General features: G+C 37.5%; 2 protein-coding genes across 3 annotated transcripts; both read left to right on the top strand.

Moving 5' to 3' along the window:
• The first annotated feature begins 761 nt into the window (after positions 1-761).
• On the top strand, positions 762-4,512 carry LOC107672275 (membrane progestin receptor gamma-A-like). Its single transcript, XM_016465407.1, has 8 exons — positions 762-853; positions 2,072-2,298; positions 2,466-2,593; positions 3,083-3,171; positions 3,263-3,389; positions 3,649-3,745; positions 3,883-4,027; positions 4,161-4,512. Exons 2-8 carry the CDS (start codon positions 2,245-2,247, stop codon positions 4,244-4,246), a joined length of 726 nt encoding a protein of 241 aa, XP_016320893.1. The 5' UTR covers positions 762-853; positions 2,072-2,244; the 3' UTR covers positions 4,247-4,512.
• A 577-nt stretch (positions 4,513-5,089) lies between these two features.
• Positions 5,090-16,440, top strand: LOC107672274 (kinesin-like protein KIF23). Of its 2 annotated transcripts, none has more exons than XM_016465406.1 (22): positions 5,090-5,222; positions 5,695-5,761; positions 5,837-5,965; positions 7,216-7,321; positions 7,416-7,552; positions 7,637-7,749; positions 8,256-8,423; positions 9,044-9,156; positions 10,138-10,259; positions 11,766-11,868; positions 11,965-12,044; positions 12,124-12,243; positions 12,332-12,491; positions 12,656-12,817; positions 12,904-13,070; positions 13,373-13,546; positions 13,658-13,840; positions 15,191-15,424; positions 15,521-15,609; positions 15,705-15,780; positions 15,956-16,026; positions 16,120-16,440. In XM_016465406.1, the coding sequence occupies exons 1-22, from the start codon at positions 5,164-5,166 to the stop codon at positions 16,133-16,135; spliced, it is 2,649 nt and encodes an 882-aa protein (XP_016320892.1). In that variant the 5' UTR covers positions 5,090-5,163; the 3' UTR covers positions 16,136-16,440. The 2 variants fall into 2 exon arrangements, with proteins under 2 accessions (XP_016320892.1, XP_016320891.1); XM_016465405.1 differs by having other exon boundaries at positions 5,090-5,228.
• The last annotated feature ends 4,137 nt before the right edge of the window (positions 16,441-20,577 follow it).

Below are 20,577 nucleotides of genomic sequence, written 5' to 3'. Positions count from 1 at the left end.
TTAACACCGCTACACGTGCACAAACATGTATTTTGACTACATTCAGTGACGTATGAAACCGACTGTTTTGTAATCGTTGCGCGCAATACAGAATGTATCCACTAGATGCCACTAAATGTTGGCAAGTATTCACATGCTTTGAGCAAATCATGCACATGCTTTTTTATTATTAAAAAAAAAATGCCTTTAGTTTATTTAAATTGTTATTTTTCAAAGATACGAAAATATACCCCAGATAGCAAGAACGTTTGGGCCAAATGTGGCTGATAGCTGTCACATTTGGCCTAGGTATGGCATGGCTGAGCACATATGGGCCAAACTTTAACCGTATATGTTTTGCCATGGATTTAGAATGGGAGGGAATTTTCTTTTGGATGACAATTTTTCTGAGGTATATGGCCCAGATGATAGCACACAACTGAGAAGCCATATGTGGCTTGGCTATGGCACACCATAGTGCCTAAAAACTCAACTGCAATTGGTCAGTGAAAGAGGTGCTTAACCTCTATAGAATGTTAATCACAGCCTCAGTTCAAACCAATATTTGATATAAACCAATATAATTTAGATTAAAAAAACCTTAAAAAAAAAGAGACTACTAACATCTGCAAAAGTAGACCACTTCTTTGATGGGCGTAGCGTTGTGCTTGGAGCGTTTTGGATACGGCGCGTTCATGAGTGTTTGCTGGCCAATCACAGAAGCCCACAGGGACCTACAGCCAACGAAAACAAAGAAAGGCATGTTTTCCCCTCCCACTCGCTACTCATTGTCAGGAGGGAATAATCAAACATTCACTGTGTGTTGTTTATTCAGTTAACACACTAAACGTCGAAAGCACATATACATCTAAAGGTAAGACTTGAGATGCATAGGCCTATATTAATAAAAACGGCTGTCTTTTGGGAAAAAATTAAGTTTTTTAATGAATGGTAGGTAGGCATTTTATTAGGTAGGCTATATCATTGATTCGCAGTATTTATATTTTACAACCGCTATGAAGGACAAATAATTATTCAAGAATTTTGCCTGGCATTTTCAGTGTAAACTTGATCCACGTGTTATTCGTTATGATTGATGAGCTTCACTTTAAAAGTGTATAAACTGTTGTGTGCACAGAAATAATATTTTTGTAATATATCAGCTTTTTTTCTCTCTCTGTAAAACAATCAGTAGCCTATTTGAAATGCGTATGCTAAAAACAATCACTGCTTTCCACCACCGTGACCGTGTAATGTACTTAAGTACGTTTGGTTGGATTCACTAGTTAAAACATTTCTTCCATACATAAACATGTATGCTTTGACTTTTTTGTGCCAAGTTCATAGTGTTCTAGTTTACTGTAGCCGCCAAATGCAACAAAACTGTACTTCATCATTATTCACTATATAATGATATTGCCCAGTGCAGGTAATTAGTTACATTTACTTGTTATATTATCAGTTTAAGTATTTTTGCGCTCTTTGCACACAACAAAGATTAGGGACCCAATATGAGGTTTATTTATATTCATGTATTCTATGGAATACATTTTTCCCACAATATGAGCTCTGATACACCAGTCACATGTTATCTTTAGGATTTAACACATCCCTCAATTTTCTGTTGAACAATGATTAATCTATTGAAGGTTTTACTGCCTAACAATAAAAGTGTCAAGCTACTGTATATTCAGCTGGTAAAGATTTATGTGATTTTTTTCCCCCTCAGCTCCCCTTCCCAGTCTAAGTTAATGTTCTACTAACACTTTTGATTTTGAGGTAGAGATGGTGATTTTCAGGTAGCCGTTCTTCAGTCAGAATAAATATGAGAATAATAGAGTTTAATGATTAAATTTGTGTTTATTCAGGCAGGTAAAATTGCAGCCACAAGGTTTATGACTAGGGTTAGATAACCCTGTCTATTGCACTGATGCTCATAACAGCTTAATGAAAGGCTGTTGGAGAAGTGTTTAGTTAAACAGCAACACGTTCTTACATTTTAATTAGTTTTCATGTGTTTTTCCACATAAACAGCTTTATGTTTAAGATTTATGGATTTCAAATGTTGTATTGAAATGGTTAACTCCCATAGGCACACTTAGGGAGGAGTTTTATAGAAACATCCTGAGTTGGTGACTGGACTGTGAGATATTATGATAAGGAAGAACACTAAAGAGAAGAAGTCCAGCAGTCACAAAGAATCAAGGAACTCTGTAGATGGCTGACGGTCTCTCCACCTTGTGATTTCTGGAGCCTTCCTGTACTATGCTCAGTCTCATCAAGCTACCTCAAGTGTTCACCATCAACCAAGTTCCAAAAGTAAGTTTTTCAATTCTGATGTTAATTTGCAAGAAATGGCATTGTTTTGCAATGTTGAATGTGTTGTATACTGGTTGTATACTTGTCATGTCAGTCATGAACTATTAAAGCAGATACATTAAATTGATAAATATGATTTTCAAATGACTATTTGTTTCATTGTATAGGTCTTCCATGAGGATGGCATAATTTCAGGGTATCGCCACCCATGCAGCTCTGCCAAAGACTGCGTGCTTAGTCTTTTCCAGCTAACAAATGAAACCCTCAATATTTGGACTCATTTTCTGCCTACATGGTAAATTAATTTTCAGCATTCATCTTTTGGTACATTTACATTAGTTTATGTTAAAATGAAGACAAAATTAAGAATTATTACAAGATTAACTAAATTATACTTTAAACTCATTGTATTGAAGACTGAACTCCACATTACTCATGTAGAGTAAAACATTAGAGAGGTTACAGAAAACTTGAGACAGTTTGTCATAGAGCCTTCTGCAAGATCAACTTAATTGTTGCCACTTTAATTGAAACTTCAAACTATTTATAATGTGCTGAAAACTTGCAAATATTTACTAATATTAAAATAAAAAAATACTTTTTATTGCAAGAGCATTGATGCCTCTGCTGTACCACAGCTATTGATGCATGCTTGAGTTTTTAGAATGTAAAGAAATAGATTTTTTAGCAAGGTTTTTCTTACGGTAGTGTTGGTGAAGGATCCTCTCGCCTGGCCCTTTCTGGTGTTCCTGTTGTCATGCTGTGTGTACCCACTTGCTTCCAGCTGTGCTCATACCTTCAGTACCATGTCAGAACGAGCCAGGCACATCTGCTTCTTCTTTGATTATGGAGCACTCAGCTTCTACATCCTTGGTATGTAGAGGAACTATTGGGTAAAATATAGTTATATACTTATGTCTTAATTTACCTAACTTTTTTGTTTATTTGTGTAATTGATCAACAGCAGGGTCTGCCATCACCTACTCTTACTCATTTCCAGATAAATGGGTTAATAGCACATTTCACAAATATTATGTTCCTATAGCTGTTGTCAACTCTGTAATCTCCACTGCACTGGCCTGCTACTCAAGGTAGGATAAGTAATTAATAAATCAAAAGTTGGTATATTCTAACCTGCTTTGTGGATTTTGACCTCAATAGTATTCAATGGTAAAAAACATTTTAAGGACTAAACACTTGTATTTCTTTGTTTTTAGACTTGGTTTACCATTTTTTGATTATAATTATCACAGCATTAAAAGGTCATTTCTGTATTTCACTTTTGCAGCTTAATCTTGACATCTAAAAAAGTAAAAAAAAATTCAGTAAATAAACTGTATTCTCTTTTAGGTGTTCTGGGAAATTAAATCAGAAACTCTGTAAATGTCTATGGATAATCGCCTTTATCTATCCATATCTCTTTGACAACATCCCTCTCTTTTATAGAGTAAGTGTTTTGGGTTATTTAAAATTTTTGGGGAAAAAATTAACTCATTGTTTTGGCTGTATGTGAAATGTGAATAAATTGAACAAAGATTATTTATTTAAAGTACTTTTGATTGGACTTCCTGCCTTCTTTTGTAGATCTTTGTGTGCAATGGTGAGGGTTGCACTGTTAATGAGGCCAGTACTGTTCACTGTCAGCACACGTCATTGGCTGTCCTCACTGGCTTTCTTTTTGCCACACACCTGCCTGAACGCTTGGCTCCTGGCAGTTTTGACTACATAGGTACATTTACAGATACCTGCATTCTCTTTAAACTAAGAATCAGGAATTCCGTTTGTTTGATACTGGTATGATGCTTTCAAACCTCAGTAAACTATTCATTCTAAACTGTGGTTCTTTAATGCATCCTTCACAGGCCACAGTCATCAGCTTTTCCACGTATTCGCTATTATTGGCACACATTTCCAGATGACTGCCATTGAACTTGACATGGCTACATGAAAGCAGTGGCTTCATGCTCATTTGCCACCAGTCACCCTTTCAAACACTGTGGGAGCCGCATTCTTTAGTGTGGTCAGCGGCCTTTGTATAGTATATGTCTTCAGTCTGGGACTTTTCTCTACTGGAGGTGTGAAGGACAAATTAATTTGAATTGTGACATTTGATAAGCTTACTCAGGGCAGCTAAGTTAGTTACCCTTAAACCTGAGTAAATATATGTTGTATATATTGTAGCCATGTGTTCAATGGAAAAAATTTCATGAATAGCCTGAGAACATTTTATTTAGACTGTATAATTTATGTTTAGTTTGTATGTTTGATTAATGTTTTTGTAATGAGTGTGTCATTTGTGTTCTCTACTTCTAATCACATGCTTAACATTTGCACAATTTCAAAGCAATTTCCATTTTTTTGATGCACATGAATCAGATATATTATCGTTTTTACAAGTGCCTTTTTTATAATCAGGCTTTTTGAAAACTGTATGTGTACAATCTTTATCTTTCTTATAAATAAATCTTAATATGTAACGTTTTGTTATTTTTACTAAATAAAACTGCAATAAACTATTTGATTTAGTTTTTATATATTTTTTTATATAATGTAGATTACTAGGCCTATATATGTTTATTTTAACATTATTACTATATATTTAGTTTAACATATGCTATATACTATTTTTATATTAATACTTTTATATAGTAACCGTTAAACACAAGCAGACAGTTGTTTGTCGGCAAAAAAAAAAGGCTACGTATGCGGTTTCTCCGGATAAACCGGAAATTGTCAACAGAATATCAGGCGGAGCTTAGGGCGGGACATCCGGTCGTCTAAAGCGTGGCTGAGCTCGCTGATTGGTCACATTTGAAAAATCTGTTACTGACGCAGTGGAGGGAACGTTTGAACTTCGAATTTTGTATGCGGGCAAGAAGGCAACGGCGTCGCGGAATTAAACTAAAACATCTCGGCATGATTAGGCAAGCGTAAGTGTTTTATACCTATTTTCTACTGTAGTTATATTAGACTGATAACGAATTTTTAAAGACCCGTTTATTAACATATAAGCGAGTTTGTTTTCATATGAAAGTCTTTGAGTGGTTTTAGCAGACATTTGTTAACTAGTTAGTGTTCCTCACCGCCCGTCGCGTTTACTTAACGTTATTAATCCATTGTTTGTACTTTAGGCTCAGTTCATAATCCCGCTTTACGTCTTACGTTTTCTGTTTATATCAGTAGTTTGATTATTTGTTATCCCTATTATTATCAACTAACGTTATGTTATGTTGTTTAACGTTACTTTATGTTGGTAAAAATCAGTGACGTAATTAGCTTTTTCCTATCATAACTCCGAAAGTGTATAGATAGTTAGGATTCTCTTTCAACCATGCTCGTTTTACTTGAACTATACTTGTTTGTTGAGTGATGTATGAATTTTTCGGTTTGTAACAGGAAGGGCAAGACCACCCGCCGCCCTCCTCCAAAAAAGCCTTCCAACAACCAGAAGGACCCTGTCGGAGTATGTTGTAACTTTTTGTTCTCATTAGGATAATGACAATCATGATCAGCATATTAATTCGATATGTGTTTGCAGGTGTATTGTCGCGTGCGGCCACTGGGTGCAGAAGATGAGGAATGCTGTATTGAGGTTATAAGCAACACCACCATTCAGTTACATGCCCCTGATGGGCTCAAAGCCAACAGAAATGGTGAATTCAAAGAGGTGAGTGCCTGTCTGCTCTCATATTGCCAATTAGGATGATTTAAAATACAATTTTCTTCTAATTTGTATTAGGAGTTATGTCATACCTCTCCAGTCCTGTTTGACTTATTCTTCTGTGCAACACAAAGGCAGATTTTGTGTATTGGTAGCACTTTTCTATATCATGAAAGTTTAAGAGTATTAGGGTTGCCAAACTTTAAAAGTGCCAGTAAAAGCACCATAAACATGGTCAGTATGACTCGTTTGCTGTTTTGAGTCTGCAAAACTTTGTATAATTTTTGTGCTGCTTGGAAAGGTAAAGGTCTAGAACAACATGAAAACAAAACTATCCCTTTGAAGCTTATGCAGGGTTTATGTGGGTCTTGGTGTTAATTTGCCCTTCCATAAATTAAGGCCTTAAATAGATCTTACATTGAAAAGGCCTGTTCACACCAAGAACGATAACTATATTAGCATCCACATCAGCGGACGATATTGTCTGTTTATTCCAAGCGTACACTCTGCCACTTTAAACGCTCAAGCTCATCATAGCAGGATTGATTGTGGTTGGCTGTTAGTTTTTTATCGTTCATCAGCTGGAAAAAAATGTTCTGAAAGTGATTCCAATTATGTTGTTTCTCTGTGCCTTTATCGTTATAGCTGTGGAGTGGACTCTGCTATTCTTTAATATTGAGAACGATTTCTGGAACTATATCTTTATCGTTATCGTCCTTGGTGTGAACAGGCCTTAAGTCTTAAATTCATAAAGTTGTGGCATTAAATTTGCAGATGCAAAATAAAGATATGAAGCCTTGTTTTCTGAGGAATTGAACAATAAGATAATTTAATCAAATCTTTTAATGGGGTATTAAAACTAGTTAAATTAAGTGTATTTTTCTGAGCCCGCTGGCAGATATTTGTTCGTTTTAAGCATAAACTCACAATTTCTCAAAACAAGACATATTATGTCATTTTGCTTTTTAAGTAAATGTATTTTGATGTAAGAATCTTTAAACTTGTTTTGCATGTACAGTAAAAGTTATGGTTATTTCCATATTGTAGTGGTTGGGAACAGTTAGTCAAGACACTTTTTTTTTTTTTTTTTTTTTTCAATTCATTTTTGTACAATGAAATTAAGTATTGGAGGTTTGTTGGTTGTATTTTTATACTTTGAAATATTGCTAATACAACTCATTATGTACTTCCTAGATGTTCATTTACATATTGATGTGTTATAATTCTTTTAACTATGATGAACAATTGTCTTCTAGACACAATATTCCTTCAAAAAAGTGTTTGGAATCAAAACGACACAGAGGGAATTATTTGCAGATGTTGCCAAACCTCTAGTAGAAGACCTCATTCACTGTAAAAATGGTAAGTATACTTTTCTGTGTGCTTATAGATGATGATGATGATTTATTATTATTTAAAAACACTCCAACTGACAGCAGTTTTCTTTTTAAACTAGGTCTGTTGTTCACCTACGGTGTCACTGGCAGTGGTAAAACTTACACAATGACTGGCTCACCTGGTCAAGGTGGGCTGCTCCCACGTTCACTCGACATGATCTTCAACAGCATCGGCCCCTACCAGGCCAAGAGATATGTAAGCAAATTCATCAAGTACTTTTATTCAGTTATGTAAAATTAATTTTCCATCCTTGCGCTATCTTGATGTTTCCCACATCAGGTTTTCAAGCCTGACGATAAAAATGGCATGGAGGTACAGAATCAGGTAGATGCGCTCTTGGACCGACAGAAGCGAGACAGCCAGACATCTGTACCAAAGACCCCAACAACAAGGTTAATTCAAGTAATCCCCCCCCCCCTGCAATCGCCGTCCAAAGCCACGCCCCCTGAATGCATTTACGCTCACAGACCAGAGACAACATTCCTACAATAGGCTACATCAGTAGTTCCCAATTCCAGCCCATGTTCCGAAGTGATGTAAACTTAAACGGATTTCCCCCGCTCAGGGAGTAGGGAGCAATGAACACTGTAGGGATCATATTGATCGGGTGCTAATACATACGTTGACAGGCAGGTAGGAAAGCATATTAAAACGCTCGGAGCGTTTTGATTGGACAAACATTTCTTGATCCTGCGCCTTCCACAGAATATATAAATACAGACAAATACATTTAGACCACTTAACTTAATGATTGCTATTGGGATGTGAAGAGACTTTCAACCAGCATAAGAAAAAAAAAATTCTGAAGACAATCACCTATTGCACCTTTAAAGTTACTATATTTAATTTAAAACAGATCAGGCAATTTGTGAGTTTATATGCTGTTCTTGTTTTGTAGGCGAACTGACCCTGAGTTTGCTGACATGATCAGTCCAGAGGAGGCTTGTAAGGCAGGTGGAGTGGATGAAGATAGCAGCTACAGTGTATTTGTCTCTTACATTGAGATTTACAACAACTATATCTATGATCTCCTGGAAGAGACTCCCTTTGACCCAATAAAGCCCAAGTAAGTTGGCTAATATGTTTTTACTGTATTTTTGATTCAATAAATACAGCCTTTGTCAGCAGGAAGAGCCTTCTTTCAAAAAAATGGTATCGACCTCAAATGTTTGAATGATAGTCTATATAAAAAAAAATCAGATCTACTTTGATTGGTTGTGTCCGTAGTACCAATTTGTGGGTAACCAATACTTTTTTACTTAAATATTTACTCGATTAAAATTTTACATTGAGAACCGACACAAAACTGATTTAGGTTTAGTCCCATTAATATTTTTTTCATTTAGTTATCTATGCACTTAGTTTATAGATAAATGTATTTTGTTTTTTCATTAGGTGGAATGGTGCAGGCACACCTCTGAGAAACAACATTGAGTTCATGTACGTGGCCAGTGAAATCCATTCATAGATGGACTTGCTGCCTTTTGATAATGATATTCTTTCCTTTGTGTAGCTGTTCTGCGCGTCCTGGCTTATGCTTTCAAGTGCTTCTAGGGTGTCTGTATGCGCTTTGTCTTGTGCTTTTGTTTTACTTGCTGGTAGGCGCTCATGCAGAGATTGAGCTTTGTTGCCTACTCTGTAGTTATGAAATGTAGAAATGTTATCATACTGTATTTCGCATTTCAGACCACCCCAATCCAAAATACTGCGTGAAGATCAAAATCACAACATGTATGTGGCCGGGTGCACTGAGGTTGAGGTCAAGTCAACAGAGGAAGCTTTTGAAGTCTTTTGGAGAGGTAAGCTGATGTAGATGTTAACTTTAAAAAATTTTTTTTTTAAAGGGGTCATATGATGCGCTTTCAATTTTTCCTTTCTCTTTGAAGTGTTACAAGCTCTTGGTGCATAAAGAAGATCTGTAAAGTTACAAAGACTAAAGTCTCAAATACAAAGAGATATTCTTTATGAAAGTTAAGAGTCAACCATGCCTACATGAAACGGCTGGTTCTAACGCGCCCCCACATGTCTACGTCACTATGTGGGAAGATTTGCATAACGCTGCCCAAATGTTCATGCAAAGAAAGAAGGCGTAACTTTTATTCTCGCTGCTGTATTGTTGCTGCCGCCATGTCGTGAAGTGTTCTGTGTGTTTTGTTGTGAAAGCGAAACTACTTTGGCCTTCCAAAATAGGACGATATCCGCTTCGTCATGCCTAGAGCTGATCCGTGCTGGTCGCTGAGGAAATACATCAACTTCGTGCTGTGGATCGCCGGATCGGCTTTCACCGTGGATGAAGCGGAGTCCAGCCCGGGGTGGTCTCATGTGGTTGCCGCAAGCCCACCGGCTGCTCCTTCGTCGAATCCGCCCACTCGGGGCCCACCAAGACATGGTTTTATGTCATCGCACCACGAAAAAAAGACAGTATAAGTCATTATAATCCGTAATTATGTCCCCACTGGATGTAACAAATGCCTCGTTTATAATGGGTTTGAATGTTTTTGTCTCGTGGCTACAGCCGGGACACGCCATCACAGTATGGTAAGGGGCGTAACATTTCTTAAACCGCATAAACACATTTCATTACACCAAATACACAAACTACTGTTCTTTTTAGCAGCATCGTATGACCCCTTTAACCTTAAACCGCATAAACGCATTTCATTACTCCATATACACAAAATAATGTTCTTTTTAGCAACATCATATGACCCCTTTAATGGTTTTATTTGTAGTTAGCGCACAGCTTTTTTAGTATGACATCTTTTGTTTTCTGAACACAGGTCAGAAGAAGCGCAGGATTGCAAACACGCAATTGAACCGTGAGTCCAGCCGCTCTCACAGTGTGTTCATTATTAAATTGGCACAAGCACCTCTGGATGCAGATGGAGACACTGTGCTTCAGGTCAGTGCTAATTCTAATGATTTCAAGACTATTTTTTGGAAGAGAAATTTTTGTAAACTAAAAATATTAATTTTAATACTAATGCCATTTGATTCAAGGTTAACCTCTGTTATTCAGATAAATATGAAGTGTCAGAAGTTTAGTACCAAAAAAAAAACATGCAGTGTTCCTGTTTCTGATCTTGTTGCTGGTCTGATGAATGTGACATTTGTAGGGGTTTGGCACCCCCTAGTGATAAGTTTGTCAAAGTTACAGGGTTAGTTCACCCAAAAAGGAAAATTAGGTTGTTTTACTCACCCCCGAGGCATCCTACGTGTATATGACTTTCTTCTTTTAGACTAATCCAGTCGGACTTAGATTAAAAATTGTCCTGGCTATTCCAAGCTCTATCATTGCAGTCAGCAGGTGTTGCAGTGCTTCAGTCCAAAAGAAGTGAAATAATAAGCGCCCATCCATAAAAAAAAGTGTCTCACGCGGCTTGGCGCAAGCTAGATTAAAGTAATTATTACGTTTTGAATATGGATATTTTTCTTACAAAAACGCTCACGATTCGCTTCAGGAGGCCTTTGTTCACCCCCCGGAGCCGTGTGAGACACATTTTATTTGTTTTTTATTTTTTTATGGATGGGTGCTTTTTATTTCACTTCTTTTGGACTGATGCATGCAACACCCGCTGAGTGGCATTAAACGGCTTGAAAGATCAAAAACAATTTTTAATATAACTCCGACTGGATTCGTCTGAAAGAAGAAAGTCATATACACCTAGGATGGCTCTGGGGTGAGTAAAACACAGCCTAATTTTTATTTTTGGGTGAACTAACCCTTTAAGTCTGATAAAGCATTTGAATTAATCCTGTTTATTTGATTCATTTAAAGTGTTTAAATTATTCATGAGATGTTAAAGAAATATTTCACCCAAAAATTTAAATTGTAATTTAGTCACCCATGTTCCAAACTCACAAGGCTCAAAGCATAAATTAAGATATTTTTAATGAAACCTGAATGGTTTTTGTCTCTCCATTTAAAGTTTATTCCACTGAAACTATGACTCTTTAACAGCATCATCTGTTTGCATGATGCACAAGATTGGCTCCCCTTTGCCATATTTGATGTGCTCTGTGCATTGATTAATGCTCATATGCGAATAAATGCATAAATTAAATCTCTTCATATAAAGTGATTGTCACTTTGTGGAAAGCTTGGATTAAACTGCTTGATTCATATGGATTCCTTTTACAATGTCTTTATGAACTCTTTGAGGTGTTGTTGGAATGGAGGGATGGAAATGTGAAGTTTCGTTAAAAATATCTGAATTTGTGTTTAAAACATTAATGCAAATCTTATGAATTTGGTCTAATGCAAGGGTGAGTAGTTGACAATTTTCATTTTTGCAAGAACTACACCTTCAAATGTGACATTTTGGCCCTACATGTGGAGATGTTAGGCTCTCAATTGTGACAGCGAAACCACTGACAAACACTTAAAGATTTGTTGTTCCTTTTTCAGGATAAGAGTCAGGTAAATGTGAGCCAGTTGTGTCTGGTGGATCTGGCTGGCAGTGAACGCACCAGCAGAACCCGAGCAGAGGGCAGCCGTCTCCGTGAAGCAGGTCAGGCAGCAGCACAAAGACTAACTACTTTTATTACCTTCAGGATTTCAGAGTTATGGTTTATATGAAGACCGTATGGGTTTCTTTTTCTCACAGGCAACATCAATCAATCTTTAATGACTCTGCGCACATGTATTGAGGTACTGAGGGAGAATCAGATGTGTGGCACAAACAAGGTATGTGAGAGATTAACTGACCATATGATTGGTTAAAAATGTTAGAAACCTCATAGGCTCTCTTGACTTTTGTCCTCAGATGGTTCCGTACAGGGACTCCAAAGTGACCCATCTATTCAAGAACTACTTTGATGGGGAAGGCAAAGTGAGGATGGTCGTGTGTGTAAATCCAAAAGCTGATGATTATGAGGAGACCTTGGTAAGCAATATTAACAGGTCAAAAGGTGCATTGTTCCACTTCAGATTTATTTTAGTTGCACTGACATTTTGGTTTCTCATCTGTGTAGCTGGTGATGCGCTTTGCTGAGATGACTCAGGAGGTTGAAGTGGCCCGGCCTGTTGACAGGCCCATCTGTGGCTTTGCTGCTGGTCGCCGTCAGAGAAACCAGGCCTTCAAAGATGAGCTTACCCACAGGCTGGAAGAACGTGGTGGTCCTGTAGATGGAGGTATTTTTGTGTGTGTGTGTGCTTGCATATTATTCTCTCTCACAATGTGCGTTAACATTAAAAATGTGAATTTTCTTTAACATGCCGGATTCCATCCGAAAGTCTCGTATTATTTATTATTATTTTTTTTGGTAATGTTAATTATGTGATGTGTTCTGTTACAGAGTCTCCAACAGTATTGAACCAACTACTTCAGTCGTTCCATCCACTTCCTCCTTGTGAGATCTCTGGCCCTAACGATGATGTTACACTGCCCAGACTCATTGAGGCCCTGGAGAAGAGACACAAGATTCGACAGATGATGGTTGAGGAGTACAATAAAACTGGTAAAATCATCACTTTATTGAGAGCTGTTTAAATGGTCTTTCAAGCGCAACATTTTTGCAAATTTCTGGTGGCAATTCTGTTTCAGCCAACATGCTGAAGTCTGTGCTTCAAGAGCAAGACAGCAACCTTCTCTCCAAGGAGAACTTCATCCAAGAGCAACGTGGCCGGCTTGGTGAAAAAGACAAAATGATCCAAAACCAGAAGAATGAGATTGATCGTCTGGAAAAGAAATCCAAAATGCTGGAGTACAAGGTATTTGCACCATCACTGAGTCAGGATAAAAAAGTATATAATATTTCACAATATTACCATTTTTGTTGTGTTTTTGATCAAATGCTGCCTTGGTGAGCATAAGAGTCTCCTTGAAGATTAAATTTTACAAACCCCGAACTTTGAACGGTAGTGTTTGTCTACACAGTCTGGCATTCACAACACAATTTAAGCTATGATAATTATGGTTTGAATGACAACTGTTTTTTTTCCAACAAATCTTGACTAACAGAAGTGTTGAATGTGGCCTCTGTAATGCATCTTCAATGTTACTCTGTATGCAGATTGACATTCTACAGAAAACCACCAACATCTATGAGGAGGATAAACGATCTCTACAGCACGAACTGGAGAGCAGAGAACAGCGGCTGCAGAGGGAAATGTCTGAAAAGAGACGCATGGAAACGCGCATGCAGGGCATCGTCACTGACGCCAAGCTTAAGTGGGAGAAGGAGTGTGTGAGTGTCTTCCCATAGACCATATATGTGAAACAAGATGCTTTTTTTTTGTGCAATTTAATTTGTTAGTGGTGTGATACAATGCAAGATTTGTTTGTTTGTGCTCCACAGGAGAGGCGGGTAAATGCTAAGCAGCTGGAAATGCAGAATAAGCTGTGGGTGAAGGATGAGAAACTCAAACAGCTCAAAGCCATTGTGACTGAGGGAAAGACGGAGAACCGGCAGCCACAGCGGCCCTCCAGAGAAAAGGACAAAGTGGCTGCCAAGAGATCCGTTTCCCCGTCGCCTGTTCCTGTACGTTTAACTGACATGCGTTTCTAGACCGCCTGACCCTGAGATTTATGCCTAACCTAATCCACAAACCTCATCTTTATATGTCCATTCATGGTCTGCTATGCTCTATGTCTGTGTGCGTGTAATTACCCTGAGCACTTTTTTTCTTTTTTTTTTTTTTTTCTTTTTTTCAGATTCCCATCTGTTTTTAATGCCATTGAATGCTTTTTTTTTTATGTACTGGTGTGTTGCATGCAAATCATGTGTGTACTAATCTCATGTCGCTTACAGTCTTTCTACAATGGCTCTCAGTCATCCCTCTCCTCCCTGGAGCCCATATATAAGTTCTCTCAGACGGTCAGGCCAGATCCTCACTTGCGTGTAATTTCCCTGAGCACTTTTTTTCTTTTTTTTTTTTTTTCTTTTTTTCAGATTCCCATCTGTTTTTAATGCCATTGAATGCTTTTTTTTTTATGTACTGGTGTGTTGCATGCAAATCATGTGTGTACTAATCTCATGTCGCTTACAGTCTTTCTACAATGGCTCTCAGTCATCCCTCTCCTCCCTGGAGCCCATATATAAGTTCTCTCAGACGGTCAGGCCAGATCCTCACTTCCCCAGACCAGGCAGTGTGTCTGTGGCCTCCTGCATCTCCGAGTGGGAGCAGGGTGTTCCGCACTGTTGTAGGCAGGGTAGCCAGTCGCCTCCAGACAGTAGGAAGAGAGCTCAGGGCCTTCCCGACAGTCTTAGGAGGAGGAGAGGCAGGTGTTGGGCCAGAGAGGTGCCCGTCCAGCCAGCAGAGGTAGACCTAGAGGAAACGGGTCACTGGGTCAGTAGAGTATCTTGCTGTAGTTGTAGGTAGAGCTTCAACAAGACATTAATATAGACTCATTGTAGCCTAATATAGACCTTTTGATCCGTTTCTCAGCTGTACTAATTATTACTAATTATGACCCAGAAGATCTATATGTAAAATAAGGTATTGTGTGCTGCTTATTTTAACCATGTAACGGCTTTGTTTTGCACTTTTAGACAAATAAATTTGAGTTTTCATCTTCTCAATGTCATCTCTTACTCCTGCGCATAATTTAACTTGTCTAAAGTGTATGAAAAGCAATTGAATTATGTCATAGGTTGTGTAAAAGTTGAAATTGTGAACATTTACAGCTTTAATATCTGCGTACTGAAAAGTATTTTTTTTCTTTTGGAGCTTGTTTGAATGGGAGCGTATCTTCAGCTTTTTTCTTTCCTCTTAACAGCTTGGTACGTTTAGTTTGTGCTTCTGTAGAGATTGACTAACACACTAACACTTCAGCATGCTTAAGAACCGCCTTCTATTTGTCTTACTGTGCTTGTGTTTTAATTGAATAGACTGGGCCGCTGGTTCGCCCTCTACACAGACGCTCGCACTCCGCAGGTGGGGAGAGGTGGGTTGATCATAAACCCACCACTAATGTGGACCTGGATACAGTTCTGCAGCCAAACATCCCCAATGCCATCAAAGTGAATGCTCCCAATGAGAAAGCTCTGTCCAAGTGTGACAAGTACGTTCTGACACACCAGGAGTTTGCATCAGATGGAGAGATTCAGACCAAGCTAATCAAGGTAGCTTGCTTTTTCTAGTGGTCTTCCTCTGGCTGATTTTGGTTGTCAGCTGAAAGTAGTTTTTTTTTTTTTTTGTTTGTTTTTGCTCTTTATCAGGGTGAAGTGTTCAAAACTAGAGGTGGAGGACAGGCTGTTCAGTTCACGGATATCGAAACGCTTAAGCAGGAAAACCCTCTTGCGGCCAGGTAATTGTATGACCACCAATACAATTCAAACTTGACAGCATGTATTTCTAGGTCTCACAGTGAATGTTCTGTATTGTTGTGATTTTTGATTGTAGCCGTAAGAGACGATCATCAGAGACTGGCCCGGATGGTGAGCCTATGGAAAGAAACTGGACTGATGTGGAGACAAGGGTAAGATACTGATATCCTCTAGCCAGGCGCAGGCACTGCACACTTAAAGACTTAATTGCCCATATTTAAAGGTCAACAACTACTTTTTTGGGTATTTTGAATGGGTGCGTGTTTATGTATTTTATAATATAAATATAAATGTTTGTTTCCTAACCCGTCTCTTGTCTTTATCTAGTGCTCTGTGGCAGTGGAGATGAGAGCTGGCTCAAGCCTAGGACCTGGATACCAACATCACGGATATCCAAAGTAAGCTCTTTATTTGCGTACAGTTTCACTTGTCTCCAGTCACACTGGTGAAAACCAGCTTTTTAAAAAATTTGCCTCCATTTTATTTTGTAGACGCAGAAAGCCTTGAGACTGCTCTAGTATTGCCATCACAGCAGAGTCCTTTCCTCTCGAAGCCTCTTATCACTGTGTGCAATAGCAAATTCACTTTATAATATTTAACTTTTTTTAAATGCTTTTATGGAAATTCTTTTTATAGAGGACTACACAAGTTCACCAAAGCTGTTTTTGTACTGCATTTTCTACCAGGGTGTTGCCATGTAAAATTCACATTTGGTGTAAGTGTGGGTCTGGGTGGGTTTCCAAACAAAGTGTTACAAATGTTTTGTTTTCTAACTGTCAAGCACATTAGGTATTTGTGTATTTTTATATATATATATATATATATATATATATATGTATGTATGTGTTAATGTATACTCTCGCATTTGGGCAGTTAGGACAGTCAAAGCATTTGCTGGTGTTTCTTGAAAAATCCTGTAGTAAAAGTCATTTTCATGACTTTAGTAGGCAGCACCTTGGAAAAGCACTCTTTCCATGTAGTTTCACTTGTATGATATTGCTGCAGACAAAACTGTTAATAAACAGCATGTGATATACTTGTTTGGTTCATATAGTGGATTATTTTTTACATTAGCTATTCCGTTTTTCATTTTGGTCCATTTGTAATGGTGTAGTTCTCTGAGCACTCAATATGGTTCCATAAGGAAGCAGTAGATGGCAGCAGTGTTTAAAATATAGCAGGCCGGCCATGGGTAGTATTATTGTTTAATGTAGACAATGGATACTTTAAGAAGAAGTATGCAACTTGTGAAGTAAACAGTGAAAAATAAAGGAAAAAATCCAAATGGAATGTTTTTGTCATCAAGGTGTAACTGTCATCATGTAAAAGGTGACTTAATTTCTTAAGAGGTATTTCACGCTAAATAAAGTGTGAATCTTATATGCATAAAATACTGGCCAAGAAATTAGCTTTAGCAATTCTATATATATTTTTAAGTTTTGTTTAAATGTTATTTCCATTACAAAATATTTTCATAAAATATCCATAATCTGCGATGTGGTGGAAATGTCATGTTTAGTTGTCCATGTGTGTGCAGTGACTATTAGTAGACAAATAAAGTGTTTTAAGAGCTGTTTAGTCCACAGCCAGTAGTTGAAGAAACTTATGGTACCCTGTTGACTTTACTGTGACCTACAAGGACCCATGTAAGACTCATTAAGAACATAAACGCAATAAAGTATTAATTACTTATGTCAGTGGATGAGTATTTAATTAAATGCATTAGTTATTAGCTTGTAATTCTGTTCACAAAATATATTTTCGTCGCCTCTGCCTTAATGAGCAACAACATGCACGTCATTATTATAATAGTCTAAAGTCCAGTCCAAAAGAATTAAGTAGATTTTTCTTCTGATTAAGTTGATAATTTGATAAAATTGTATTTATTAAATAATGCATCTCTGAAATACATCAAAATCCTTAATTCACACAGACCTGATGTGAATGTGCCAGACATTGTCACCAGTGTGTTACTGAAATCATGCACTGTTGTTTGTCCATGACCACAAGTGACATGAGTATGACTAAAACAGATTTCAAAAGCTTAGCTGTGTTAGCACTTGATTTGTCCATTTTCACCCCATTTGGCACTAACAAAAAAAACTTTAGAACTGTTTTCTTTGTTGGAATTTGAGTCGCTGAGCACTGTGTTTGGATAGTGCCGTGCTTCTCTTTTTGATGAAATATTTAATACGGTATCAGTTTCACAAAGACATTGGATCAAAATAAGAATCGTCTAACATGAAACTGTTCTCACATCTCCCATATATGATATTATGAACACAAACATTTATGCACGTTATGATGGTATGAATGAGTTATTCATTTGTTGGATCAGTTGCAGAATACACACTGTAAAAACACCAGTTTCTGAGGAAAATGAAGCTCCCTCCTGAGAGTTCAACAGTACCTCACACACTAAGATTGTTGAATTATATTGCAGAAATTGCCTTTTTGCTTAGCATAATAACTAAACGGTTAAAAGGTTGTAAATGGTTATTACAAATGGTCATTGGCTCTGGTTTCCTTCCATCAAGCTTTCCAAAATGTAAGACTCCAGTCATCCTGCATGTATGTTATTGTGTTCTTTGGTGGGTTATGGTTGGTTGTGTTTGGTTAGGAGTAAGATGTTAGAGGGTGATTGAGTGTTTGCTGCTTTGAGCAGAAGCAATTTTGTATCAGAATAAAAAGTGTGCCTGTGCGTACAGGTCAAGGGGATCGGAGCGGCAGCAGTTCTGCTGAAGTACCTGAAGTGGACCATGTCTAAAGAGTTTGGAGCCCAGACATTCCATTTCAAATGAGGCAAACTTCCTCCAAAATAGTTCCCCGATATTTCAACTTCCTTCCTGGATTTACCTTTTTGATTAAAAAGTTTGCTTACAAGGCCTGAACTGCAAATTTAATTTAGAAAGAATTTCACTCATTCCAACAGCAAGCTAGTGGACATTATGCAAAGGTTTTTCTACTGACTCGAGGGTGTTTTTGTAACCGAGTCTGCTCTTATGTCTTTCTGCAGTGTTTGGGATTTCTTTTTTAGCTGAGAATAAAAACATAGTCTTATTTCAGAAGATTAAACTATCTGGCCATTGATTGTACAATAACTGTCCTCTGTGACACATCTCAGTCTCAGTTCTGTAAAGAGAGCAGCTCATAGGCCCTGTTTCTCTCTCTATTAGCTCCACAGTCAAATCCTGATGGTGGATATCTCCTCTGCACCTCTGACTCTATTTCAATTTGGAGGCACTAGAGATTGACCAACATGGAGCGCCTCCAAGAGAGGGTCAAGGGCTCCAAGCAACGAGCAGACATTAAACTCACTTGTGCAAGCCATCAAGTGCTCTACTTTTTTACCATACGCAGTTCGATGAGCCACACTACAATATAATCATTTGGCTCGGATGGCAATGGCTCTGGAGCGAGAACGTTATTCTATGATAGCGCTTTAGATTACTGCATTAGGATTATGATCCAATGAAGTGAGAGAAAGAATAAGAGAGAGATGCATGAGCAATGACTAGAAGACAGCCACTCAGAGAGCACCTCGCTTGAAAATATAGCAATTTCAAGCAAATAAGCACTGATTGCTCACTTGTGCTCTGGTGTGAAAGGTACTATTAGCACTTTAAAAAGCCTTCACTGTTATGGTGAGCTTATTGATTTATGCATGTTGTAAGGTAGATTTGAAAAGCAATTTTATGATCGTTGCATGTAATGTTTCCTTCATTTAAAAAAAAAATACTCATTAGTAAATTGATCATTTTAAATGAAGGGGATTGTCAAATGGGGCTGATGTGTCGCGATTACATGAGTACTACTCACTTTATTTGAGCAATCTCCTGTTACTGTAACTTTAATTTCAGGAATAAATGAATCACGGCTGACAGCAAATATCAAATATTTCAAACAAATAAATAAAATACATGGGGAACATGGTGAAAAGCTCATTAAACAAATAAAATAAGTGTACCTTTAAAATAATCCCTTTGAGACTCAAAATGTTGTTTCAAATTTAACCTTGCTAATAGTTTATTTGGTCTGATAGGTTTCTCACTGCAAAAACAAAACTTAGAATTTTATATTTTGTTGTGATGCATTCTTAATTTTATTCATCACGAACTGATTGGATGGTTAAAAATGGCCTTTACATAAAAGAATAGAGTAAGACCTGAATGTGTGTTTCCTAAAAAAATGCAGAAATAACAAGCCAAGTGACTTAAGTGGAAGAGAAAAATGATTTCAGCAGAAGAGCTCTTATTCTTATATTTTGATTAAAGATTACCAGGATAAAAGGTTGTTTGCAATAATGTGCACAAATGAATCACAATAGAAAGTAAATGATTTTGTGTTGACTTAAGAAAAGAAATGGAAGTCCTTGAGAAATTAAATTTCCTATGATAAAACAAATTGGACCATGCCAGAGAACTACTTTCCAGAATGCAACCATAGTTATCTGGCTCATTTCTAAGGAAGGAAGTTCTTTTAACAAAGTGAAAGTGATTCTCTATTTAAGTGCTTAACCTGCAGAATACACAATAAAGAAATACTGGAGAACTGCCTGCTTGAATTCACACTAATTAGTCAGTTTGGCTTTTCAAAATAAATGATTGCATGGTTTATTTGCTATTTGGATGATTAATTCCTGCAAAGAGTCTTTTTTTTTGTCCTCTGGGAGTCTATCGCTTGCCGCAGGAGAAACGGACACAAAATAATTTGGAGTATGGCAGACTGTCTAATGAGCTTCTCATAATTTCTTCACCACACCGAACCATTACAGATGCATATTTCTTCGTTTATTCTGTGCATATACACTCTCAGGGAAAAAAAGGTACAAAAGCTGTCACTGGGGTGGTACCTTTTCAAAAGGCACACCTTTGTACCTAAAGAGTCCATATTGGTACCTTAACAGTACATTAGTACCTAAAAGGTACAAAAGTGTACCTTTTGAAAAG

This window comes from Sinocyclocheilus anshuiensis, unplaced genomic scaffold, assembly GCF_001515605.1.
Source record: "Sinocyclocheilus anshuiensis isolate Anshui unplaced genomic scaffold, SAMN03320099.WGS_v1.1 scaffold997, whole genome shotgun sequence".
Lineage (NCBI taxonomy): Eukaryota > Metazoa > Chordata > Actinopteri > Cypriniformes > Cyprinidae > Sinocyclocheilus > Sinocyclocheilus anshuiensis.
Note: the sequence above shows the minus strand (reverse complement) of the source record. Positions and strands in the feature narration are given on the sequence as shown.